Source organism: Lynx rufus, unplaced genomic scaffold, assembly GCF_022079265.1.
Source record: "Lynx rufus isolate CCGP_SWC_20201006 ecotype Redwood Valley unplaced genomic scaffold, mLynRuf1.p SCAF_8, whole genome shotgun sequence".
NCBI lineage: Eukaryota > Metazoa > Chordata > Mammalia > Carnivora > Felidae > Lynx > Lynx rufus.
The window spans coordinates 30323707-30335320 of NW_025814896.1; the positions used below are offsets into that span (position 1 = coordinate 30323707).

The 11614-nt window shown below is 55.1% G+C and overlaps 1 protein-coding gene across 1 annotated transcript; it reads right to left on the minus strand.

Moving 5' to 3' along the window:
- Positions 1 to 7389: 7389 nt before the first annotated feature.
- GFRA4 (GDNF family receptor alpha 4) lies at positions 7390 to 11158 on the minus strand. The gene is made up of 6 exons (XM_047067997.1): positions 11116 to 11158; positions 8891 to 9236; positions 8599 to 8708; positions 8371 to 8505; positions 7603 to 7694; positions 7390 to 7470 (listed from the first exon to the last, which is right to left on the minus strand). Exons 1-6 carry the CDS (start codon positions 11156 to 11158, stop codon positions 7390 to 7392), a joined length of 807 nt encoding a protein of 268 aa, XP_046923953.1.
- Between the last annotated feature and the right edge of the window lie 456 nt (positions 11159 to 11614).

The window sequence follows — 11614 nt, forward strand, 5'->3', positions numbered from 1 at the left end:
GAATGGTGTGGGGAGCAGCTCTGCCCTGGCACGGGGCGGGTCTTGGGTTGGGCACAGCCCACGCGGAGGCCAGAACCACCCAGCTGTCCTTGGTCTCTCACCTTCTCATTCTCTCGCGGGTTCCTGAATGTTTAGGTTTTCCAAACTGCTAAATCTCAGGTATGCCGACAGGTTGAGGACTCCATAGCCACATTGTTGTCCTCGGTTTGAATTTTTGATGTTCTTTCCATCCACAAAGCGTTGTCTGTGAGTGCGCCTCCTGTGCTTGGGGCAGGGTCAGAACAGTGCACTTCGGCACCCTGGTGTGGAGTGCAGGAGCCCTAGAAGGATGAGGTCAGCATAAGGGGAGTTGAGAACATCAGAACGTGGTTCAACATGGTTCACATAGGAGAGGGTGGGTGAGGCACCAGGCCCGGCCAGCCCACCAGAACTTGGGTCTGGGCTGGGGAGGTAAATGGTTGGGCTTGTGGCCAATGCCAGGTTGGAGAAGACCTTGAAACTATTCTAGGGGGAGGGCTGTGGGTGCCACCAGCTGCTTAAGACAGGATGGAATCCTGTGAGCGTGTGGTGTTATGGCAGAGGCCATGCTGTGTGTTCACCACACAGCTATTGGACCCACAGGTTAGGTGGGGGACCATACACTGAGCTGTGGCCAGAGAAATGTTGGAGTAAGTGATGGACACCAGTTCTAAACTTGGTCCATTCAGTGTTCCCACGTCAGACTCCCTAGAGGTCAGGTGCTAAAGATGTTGGAAGGCACGTGGGTCCCTGAGTCACCAAATAGAGGCAAGCCACTTTAAAATGCATAGCTTTGGCTTGCGTAGTGGCCAGGTGGCAGGCAAGGAGAGAACAGATGGCAGCAGCAGAACAGCCGGGATCCCTGGCAGGTAGTGAGAAAACATCTGGTAAGGCTGTTAAGTTCGACAGCTTGGAAAGCAGTCTGCGTGGCTACTGAGTTTTTAGCTCAGAGGGAAGAAGGTCAAGAAAACCAGAATATGGTATGTGTTGATTAATATTGGCTGCTTCTGGGAAGGCATCACAAGAAAGTGTTGACTTCTAGAATTAGCCAGTTTATAGGCCGAAGGGAAAAGGGTGGAGAATCCTGAAATCCAGGGTCTTGCAGTGTTAGAAAAGCCAACTCATCTTGCTTCTGGTCTCCAAACAGTAAGAGGTGCTCATGATCAAGAGACCCAGTAAACCTTGGCCTCCAAGGGTGGGAATCAGGTGGAGGCTGTGGTCTTCCCGCTTGACCCTCAGAACCTCAAGGGCAACATTTTGAGGGCGAGGCATGTGGATAAGGAAGCAAAGATATAAAGCCAACTTGAAAACTACATCCAGGAAAGAACCTGGAAATGTCATCACTGACCCTGGACCTGCCTGGGAAATAAAAATATAGGTTTTTGAGGGATAATTATGTTGCCTAAGAAACCGTTAGCCTGACCCTTACAAATGAAAACAACCAACCAGCACTGTGACTGTTGCGGAAGCCTTCGATCAGAACTGCCTGCAGGCAGATCATTGTAGAAGCTGTGTCTGAGGGCACACACCCAGTGCCACCCGAATGTGGCCCCAGGAACAGATAGGAGCTCTTGTCAGGAACTTCTACCACAAGGCAGGGCCCCCAGAGGATTTCAGAATCACTGCATGTCTGCCATCCTCCTTCCTGCGTGAGGGTGTCTTTCCCTGTCCTGCCAGTGTCTGCTCGCCAGACATTGTGTCGGGACCAGGGGTTCCAGTGAACAAAACAGACCAAAATCCCTGTCCTTGAGTTTACCGTGCAGCTGGGGAGACAGATAATGAATACAATGTCAGACGGTGAGTTCTGTGAAAGTACAGATGGGGTAGGGGGCAGAAAGTACAGGGGGCCAGGTGCTCCTTTACATAAAAGAGGCGAGGGAAGGTCATTCTGACAGGTTAACAGCTGAGCAGAGAGCTGAATGAAGGAGGGAGCTGGCACCTGGATGTTTGGGACAAGAGCATTCAGAAAGAGAGGGGGGCAGTGGGTGCAGAGGCCTAGAGGGAGAGCAGGCCTGCTGGGTCTGTGCTGTTCTGAGGCTGCCAGAGCAGTTAAAGTGGGCTACCCTAGCCGTGGCAGGAGCTGGGCCTGGCCGGGGCCTGTGGGGCACGGTTCTCAACTGGCACGAGACATTTGGGAAACAGGTGGGGGTGATTCTGGCTACTGCATTGCAGGGGGAGGCGCTGCTGTGATTTCGTGGGCGAGCCTGAAGGTGGTCATCCTGTGACACGTGGGATGGCCCCACCCGGGCCAAGAACTGACCCACCTCCCACTCGGTGTTTAAATGTCTTGCTCGATATTTGTGGAGATGAGGAAATCTGTTCCTAATTATTTTAGTGTAGACGTCAACCCTGTTGCAACCACAAGGATTCGAGAGCTGGTTTGATACAGTCTCGTTTTCCGGAAACCAAACTATTGGGTAAAATCAAGGGAAGACCAAACCTTGTTTTCTTCAAAACTTTACCCAGAACTGGCCATCATTCTGGAAAGTTCTGTCAGCAGTGGCAGCATCACTCTTGGTATCTGAGTCCCCAGCCCCACCTACACATGTGTAGGCTGCATGTGAACAGACACACCCTGCAGCCCTCTGTTACTAGGTGTGTGACGCCTGACAAGAATCCCCTCCCATCCTGTGTCGCCAACACGGGAAAAGGACCAGACCAGGTGACCTGTTGGTTGTGTGGAGCGTAGTGCTCTGTCTCCTTTCACGGGCATGCCAGGCTCCCTGGCAAGTTGCTGTCCAGTTGGGGGGATGTCTCCTGGAGCCTCACGTGGCCCCTGTCCTGCTTCTCTTGAAATCTCACCTGTGTCCCCACTGCCTGTAAAAACGAGCAGCTGCTGTGAGTTTGGCCCTGCCTGACTCAGCTGGAGTGGGGGATGCGCGGGGAGGGTGGAGGTGAGCAGCATGTGGTTTCCACATCAACCCTGCACCTAGACAACAGGCTCCAAGCCAGACTGCGCATTCATGAGCCGTGAAGTTTCCACCAATAAATCCACGGATGCTCCTAGCACCTGCCTTTCTGCCTGACCCCACCCCGCACCCCCAGCCACCTGTCAGCTAGAAGCTCAGCGTTGACAACGGCTAGCAGAGGCCCAGTCACAGGGATAAGGCCAGGGCCAGGACCGTAGTGTCCCCAAGTGCACATGAAAGAGTGACAGCAAGCAGGCTACCTGGAAGGACACGGAGGCCAACACTCAGATATGGACCAACAAGGCAGGACCTGTTCCTGGTCATGGGGGGGGGGCACAGCTGGACTCAGCCTTGAGGCATTTGGCCAGACTTTTTCAGGTAGAAGTGACAAACTGAACTCAGACGACTCTTGGTTTCCTGGGACCACTGTAACAAATTCCCCAACTTGGGTGGCTTCAAATGGAAATTTATTCTCAATTCTGTAGGCCAAAAGTCTGAAATCACAGAGTTGGTGGGGCTCTGCTCCTTCCAGAAGTTCCATGGGAGAACCCATTCTGGTGGACACCAACACTCCTTGGCTCGTGGCCACATCACTCCCATATCTGTCTTTACATTGTCCTCTCTTCCATGTGTATCCAGTCTCCCCCGCCTCTCTTGTAAGGATGCATTTACGACCCACTCTGATAATCCCAGATAAGCACCTTCTGTCCAGATTCTTAATCACATCTTTTGCTATATTAGGTAACTTTCACTCTTTAGCCTGCATCTAAGGTAACGTTCACAGGTTCCAGGGCTTAGGATGCAGACATATCTTTGGAGCCACCATTCAGCCCCTTACAGCAACAAAACCCTTGGAAAGTCTACTGGCCCAGAGGTGGCAAGATGGTGACCTTTGTAAGCCACAGCACCTGGTCCCCTCCTCTTGGCTTCTCTCTTCAGAGCTGCCTGGGTCCATGCGCCAAATGGCCTCAAGCCTCCCACAAGGGAATCTTCACTCTGAGGAAGAACAGCCAGCCAGGCAGCAGGAACCCTGTGACCTTCCATTTTCCCACTGCACCCAGTTAGGAAGCCTCTTTTCGAAAGCACATTGTCTGATGTTAAAGCGGCTCCATTTGCTTAAAGGCTGTGCCTGAGTTGGGGAGAAGTACCGAAGGAAGACCGCCAGCTTCCGTGGAACAGTGCCACTGTTTGCAACGAGGTTCCGCTCTTTTTTATCTTCCCAGTCTTCCAAAAGGTGTGTGTGCCTGTATTTTACTCTGTCTGAGTGAAAAAAAATGAAGTGATAGGGGCACCTGGCTGGCCTAGTCAGGCGAGCATGTGACTCTCAATCTTGGGGTTGTGAGTTCGAGCCCCATATGCAGTGTAGAGATTACTTTTATCTTTAAAGGATTTTTTTTAACGTTTTGTTTATTTTTGAGAGAGAGAGAGACGGAGTATGAGCAGGGGAGGGGCAGAGAGAGAGACACACAGAATCCGAAGCAGGCTCCAGGCTCTGCACTGTCAGCACAGAGCCCGGCGTGGGGCTCGAACTCATGAACCAGGAGTTCATGACCGGAGTCGAAGTCGGACGCTTACCAACTGAGCCACCCAGGCGCCCCAAGATTACTTACATTTTTAAAAACTTAACAAAAATGAAGTGACACAGTTTAACACACACTCACAGCCAGTCATTTAGCAGATATTTAATCCTCCATTTGGATCACCATATGCAGTCTTGGTGAATAGACTGCTCTGCCTCAGCTCCGAGCACACACAAACACCCCGTCTCTCCCCAGCCCGCATACAGGTGCGCGTTCCCATGCAGGTGAAGATGGTCGAGAACATTCCTTCTTCATAAACAGGGTGGACTCTGAGCTTCACTCTGCCCAACACTCCTCCTTCCCCACCCCCCCCCCCTTAGAGAACTGTGCTTCCCATTTCATGTCATCTTTGTGGGCTGATGTCACTCCCCAGCCACTGGAAGGGGCTTATAACCGACACTGGGCCCACCAAGGTCCTGCCTGGCTCAGTCCATGAATGATGGGTAAAAGAGGTACCTTTCTCTGCTGAGATTCCTAAAAGGAGAGACTAGATCTGCAGCTGCTGATGGCATTCTTACCCACTCTGCAGTGAGAGCCTGCCTGACTACAAAGGGAAGCTATGCACAGACCAACAAGTGCACCATCACTTGAAACCCTGGAGACAGGTGTGCCTGATGCCCAGATTGCTCAGGTATATACCCAAGCAGGTTTGATTTGTGTTTGGTTCCAATAAGATTACTGGCTGAAGCTGGAAGGCTGGTTGATAGCTGCCACGTGTGGTGTCTGTGGGTTTGTTGGGATTGCTAAACATACGGTCTCAGAACCAGTGGCTCTTTTTCTGGTCAGGACAGCCCAAAGCCTGGGCTTTGCTGTGATCTGTGCTTAACCCTTGTGTCTTAGGTGATGTTCTCCAGAAGTTCAGCCTAAGATGGGAATTCTCAGGCCATGATTTATCAGAGTGAGTACCTTCAGGGGAACCTCTAAGGGAGGCAGGAGCAGGCAGGGGAAAGCACTAAGTTAGGATCTGGTCTCAGCTAGGATCTAGCTTCAGCCTGATCCCCCACAGGGAGTTCTGGGGCATGAATGTTGCACAGAATTGTCCCCCCACCCCAAGGCTGCCGTCCACCTTACAGAACAGAATATAACCCTACAGGCATTTCTTCTAGAGAAGGGAACAACTGTGAGCTGTGTTAACATCCAACATTCCCCAGCAGCTTGGCCAGAGAGGGCTCTGAGCAAGGCACCAACAACACGCACTTCAATCTGTTTCACGGCCCCTGACAAGACTCAGGGTTTGAGAAGGAGCAGGCCAGAGACTCTGTAACCCTTAACTCATCAGGAGACTCCAAGCTCTTGAGGAAGAAGGAAGTGGGCAGAAGGTTTAGTATTTGTCCCCCATTGTTCTGCCTTCTCCTCCCCAAACATCTTTGCAGAACTGCAAATCAACACAATCGCTTGACATATGCTGGGTCCACACGTGGGTACTTGTGAAAACTTCTATGATAAATTTCCCTAGGCTCCAGCAAAGAATTCGACTCTTCATGTGGACAGAAGCAGGCAGAATATGTGGAAACAAAAAAGCAATTAGCACCACTCTGAAGTTGTCTGTCAGGTCTGGGCTCTGTGCACGCTGAGGAGGGGGTCCCCTAAGTGATCCTGGGACTCCATGGCACCCCAGAGATGGTAGTAACAATCAGACACTACGTTTGGCTGCAAATAACAGATGTCTGTGGAGAAATTGGCTTAAACAAACTAAAGGTATTTTTCTCATACAGTGAAGTCTAGAGGGAGGCAGATGGGGGCTGGTACAGTGACTCCACAATGTCATGTGGCTTCATTTTCAAAATGGCACCAATGTCCCCAGGCACTGTCATCAAGTTCTGGGGAAGAAAAAGGGGGAGGATGCTAAAGGCTGAAGGGACCAGTCAACAAATCAGTTCCGTTTCAAGAGCTCCCCTGGAAGCCTCCTCACCTGTGGCTCCACTTATGGCCAGGACTGTGCCACGTGACCACCTCCTAGCTGGGAAATGTAGTTTTCAGTATCTGAGTATGAGCAGAGAAGACAAGTCAACAGAAATTTCTGCCACTAGGATCTAATAGTTGATTCAGTTTGGCATCCATAGGTGAGCAAATGTAGTCCAGATTGTTTCTGAGGACATCTGAAGTCACAGACCAGCAGAGGCATACCCTGTGGCTGACCTTGGTCTCCAGGCTCCCAAGACAGATCACATGAAAGTAAGGCCAGTCTCAGTGCATGTGGTTTATTGAGCTTTGGATGTCATTCATAGTGCTAGGTTAAGCCATGGGGAAGATGGCTATACAACCAGTGCAATGCAGGGGACTGGACTCTCACTCCAGGTGGTGCCCACCAAGCAGCATATCATGGATGGGAAGAACTTTGTCAACATAAGTCATGGGGCATAGGTGGCTATCATGATGGGAGGGGTGCCTCACTAGGACAGTGCCATGAAAGGCTGCAGTGTTAAAAGTTTTGCCTAAACGTCTGTTCAGATGTACTCCTTAGGGCACGTTATGTTTGAAGAAGCTAATGAAATCTCTTAGAATTCTGGGAATCTGGATGGTTTCTGACCTCTAGGTGATCTGGAGTCCCAGTGAGGCCTCAGCAACACAGGTGACCCCCCCCCATCCCTATCTTGTGGGAGAACCCAACTGTTCCAAGGTCAGTGGAGAAAGGGACCTATAACCAAGAAACCCACAAAAAGGGAAACCAGGGGCTTTGCATCAGACCCTCAACCCACATCCCTCACTCTAGGGGACAGGCACACAGGGTGTGCAGACCTAAAAAGGGCAGTGGGCTGAGAGCACTGGGGCTAGCTTGGGAGGCACACCAGTCCAACTTCAGTGGGGCAGTAGGGCGCAGATGTGGCCCTGTACCCCAGGCAGGACGGGACAGTGATGTTGTCCAAGGTCTGCTGTCCTAGTCAGAGCAGGGGCTGGAGAGCCAGGACAGGGAGCATGGGGAGCAGGGAGCTCCCAACCAGGAGCCCATCTGTGGAGGACACCTTTGGGGTGCAAGGACAATGTGGACTAGAGGCAGAAGCTGGGTTCTGCTCTCTGCCTCCACCACCCCCATCCCAGGCCATTCATGCCTCCATTTAGGCCCACCAGCTCACCATCCCCTCCCTTACACCTACTTGCAGGAGGCTATTCTCGGGGTCCTGGTGGACATCTAGCTGGTCCTGCAGGATTACTGGCCACCCACCATCAAAGGCCTGTATGGCACCATCTATGGAAGGAAGGGACCCAAGGTGGGCTTGGCTGGGAAACCCTAGCACAAGGCTCAGTTCCTCTGGGACAGAGACCTCTGGCATCCTGCAGTGGGATGGGTGGATAGGACGTCTGCAGGGACTGGCTTCTGGAATGGAAGGTGCATGACAAGGAATAACAAAATAGAGACACCTGTGCTAATAGTGCCTTGCAAACTGTCGTCCTCACAAGGGTGACAATTATCAGCCCCATATTATAGATGGGCACAAGAGGACAGGGGAGATAACTAACTAACTCTAGGCTGGTAAGTGGCAGAATCGGACTTCACACAGGCCACCCAGTTATTCAGACCCAAAAGGCAAGATCATCAGTGGAGGCGTTGGCATTCCCGGAGTAGGGGGGAACCACCTCAGAAGTGGCAGAAGCAGGAATTTCTCTTCGTTCCATTACAGGAGCTCTGAAACTTGTTTTGACTGCCTCCTCCCTCCGGCCTGAAGGGTCACCAGCCTAGTCATCACTAAAATTCTACCTTCGTCTGTGACCCTGTCTTCGAGACAACTGGGTAAGGGTTTCTTCAGGGGCGAGTCAGCAGCATAGGGGTGTGCAGCTGCGTGGCTGCTGCAAACGGCCTTCGTTTCCTCACCTCTAAACTTGGGAAGGGGCAAGTCTGCGCCGCCCCGCCCAGGGCCCCTCACCCAAGCAGCGGTTCCTGGTGAAGAGCCCCCGGAAGGCTTCGCACTCCTCACGCCGGTTTCCGCTGGCTCCGCAGTCGCACCAGGGCGCCACGCGCGCACTCGCGTTGTCCACGTAGTTGGGGGTGATGGCGGTGCCTGCGGGGACCCCGAAGACGGGGTAATCGGCCCACTCAGGCGCAGGCATCCCCGGGAGAGCCCCGCCCGCGCCCGGGTCCCCGCAGTGCGTACCTACGAGGCCCGCGAAGGCGCGCAGGCAGCGGGGGGCTTGGTCCTGCAGGCAGCCGTCGGGGGCGCTGGGGGCGGGAGCACAGGAGGCCTGGAAGGCCAGGAGGCGGGGCCTGCGCGGCGCGGCGGGAGGGCCGTGAGCGGGAGGCCCCGCCCTGCCCCGCCCAGTCTCCGCCCGGCTGCTCCCCACACCCCTCTCACACCTGCAGGCCTGCCCCGCTCCCTCCCACAGCCTGCCGGCACCCCGGGAACCAGACCCGCCCGGCCGCCGTCTTATTCCACCTAGTGCCCGCACCTGCAGACCCGGCTGTGCTCGCAGGCGTCTAAGGGTGCGAGGCAGGAGGGCGGCGCCGGGCCGGGCCCCGAGAAGGCGCAGGCGGGCACGAAGGTCTGGCGCCTGCGCTCGGCGCACGCGGCGTTGACGCACGAGCAGAAGAGCAGCGCGTGGGTGAGAGCTGGTGGCCCGCGGGCGAAGAAGCGGCGCAGGGCGCGGCGGCAGCGGGCCTGGGGGCAGCCCCCAACCGCGGCCCGACCCAGGCACTGCGCCACGTACTCGGTGCGCAGCCGCTGGCACCGCGCGTCAGCCGTGCACGCCTCGGCCGCATCCAAGCATCGGTTCCGTCCGGCCGAACTCGGCGACCCTAGTAGAGGAGCGGGCAGCTGCTGTTCTCGCTGAGCCCTTATCAGTACATTTCACCTCCGCCCTCTGGCCACGCCTTCTGAAGATGCAGGGCGCTAGGAGCCCAAAGGGGCAGAGTGTGGTTCGGTGGCGTGACCGCCTGGCACTGACTGGCCTTCTGCCGCGGGGATGGGCGGCGGTGGGCTCTGGGGAGTCCTGCAACACGTCAGGGATGGATGGGACGCACCAAGGCCTGGCTTCCCCCAGGCGCTGAGGCCCAGGTACCACTCCTTCCCCAGAATGGCCACACCCGTTCAAAGGGGTGTCCACCTGACACTGGAAACAGAGCAAGACTTCTGGACACTTGGCTAAAGGACATTTATCAGAAATGGCGTTGAAGGCAGTGGCTGCTCCTCTGACACTCTGGGACACCTGAGCTTTCTCCCTTTTCTCTACTCCTCCCTTCCCCACGGAGAGCCTTCGAGTGAGTCTATAGGTGTCTGATGCTCCCTGCTTCCAGACCTTCTCATGCGCCTCCTTCTGTGCCTTACCGCGGGTGTCTCCCCGCCTCAATTCCCTTCTGATGCTCCCTTCTCGCCCATCTAACTAACCCCTGCTGGCCCATGAGGGCTCTGGCTTCTCCCAGTCCCTCCACTCCCCACCAGCCAGGCAAAAGAGGGATTCCCTGAAAGGGCTCTGATCCCTGGAAGGCCCACTTAGGCCTGGCTGGCAGAGTGTGGATTCCAGAGAAGTCCCTCTTGTCAGACCACAGAGCTGTCCTGAGTCTCAAGGCCATGACAAGTGGCACTCCGCTGGCCACCAAGCCAGGGTCTTGGAAGTCGGGACTTGGCAGCCCTTTCCCAGGACCCAGGTCACCAAAAGAACAGGCTACCCATGCCCCACGGGGCTCTCAGCCCCTGGGAGCCACTTCAGTCTAGGTAAAAATTTTCCAGCCTGGCCCCACATCCATCTTGCTGGGTTTGTGGAGGGAGGGAGGTGGCCCCGGTCTCAGGTCTGGGAGCTGGGCCCCTATCTGGCACTGGCCTCCTCTTTCAGGATCCGTGGATTGGATGGTGGGAGCCATGGTGATTCTTGCTGTGATTTCAGCACGTCTGCTCCACAGGTAGAAAGAACAGATCCCGAGGGCTTAGAATTAGTAAGTGGAGAGGGTAGACATGAGGGGGGGGAGCCCTTCCTTCCTGTTTCCTTCCCTCCCCTTCCCTCATCTCCAGGATGCCAGGAGCAGCAGGCAAACTTTGCCCTCCTCTCCCAGCCAAGACCCCTCACATCCCCAGGCCTCAGCCACACACAACAGCACTTAGTGTCACCTAAGGTCTTGGTCTCCCTCTGCCAGTAAGTAGTACCCTTGCCTCATCGTTACCCTCAAAAAGCACATCTCAGCCCCAATATCTCATCTGCCTTAAACCTTTGCCAGATTCCATTCTCCCCACCTCCCTCCACCTGGTAAAGTGACCCCTCCCTCCACAATACCCCAGCTGGGGAAGGGAAGCCAAGCAGGTGGAACAGCAGATGCGTGGCACAGAGACCCTGAAGATGCAGGGCAAGGAACGAGTGTGAAGCTCCAAGACTGCAGATGGAAGGGAGGGGTTGGGGAAAGGAAAGAGAGGTGGGAGAGGGGACCCAATAGGAAAAAGCAAGTGTCTGGGGCAGGAGTACAAAGACGGGACTTGGGGGCGGGTTGTGCTCCGCAGAGCCCAAAGGCAAGTGTTGCACTGCGGCCACCAGGTGTCCGCATGCACACCCCTTGCACAGGTCTCTTGTTGGTGCCCCTTCCTGCGGTTCTTTTTCCAGAATCGCCGTCTTGCCCCCTCACTCTGTCCCTGAAGATCGGTCAGAGAGGCCAGGAGTTCAGGGGTCTGCGGGAGGAGGTAGCCACTTACCCAGAAGCAGCAGCAGCATCGCGGGTGCCAGCCAGAGGACCATGGCGGGGAGCGAACAGAGAGGACGGCTGGAAGCAGAGTCCCGGTGGAACAGGTGCCCCCTTCCCAGCCCTGCCTGAGCCCAGCTTGGTGGGAACCCAAGTGTCTGTGCCGGTGGGAATACTGCTGTGGGGAGGAGCCTTTGTGATGGGAATGACTCCCCGCCCCAGGCTGTGCCTTCGCGTAGGTCCGGGAGCCAATGAATAGATCACCTGGGATGTGCGCCTAAGTGGACCCTCCCCCCACCTCCCAGCAACACCCACACAACACGCTAAGGGGACCTGGTCTCTCTCATGCCAAACTATTGTTTTTAATGTTTATTTATTTCTGAGAGACAGAGCTACGGGGGTGGGGTGGGGGGTTGGGGGGGGGGATGGGACAGAGGATCCAAAGCAGGCTCTGCACTGACAGCAGAGAGCCCAGTGTGGGGCTCAAACTCAGGAACTGCAAGATTGTGACC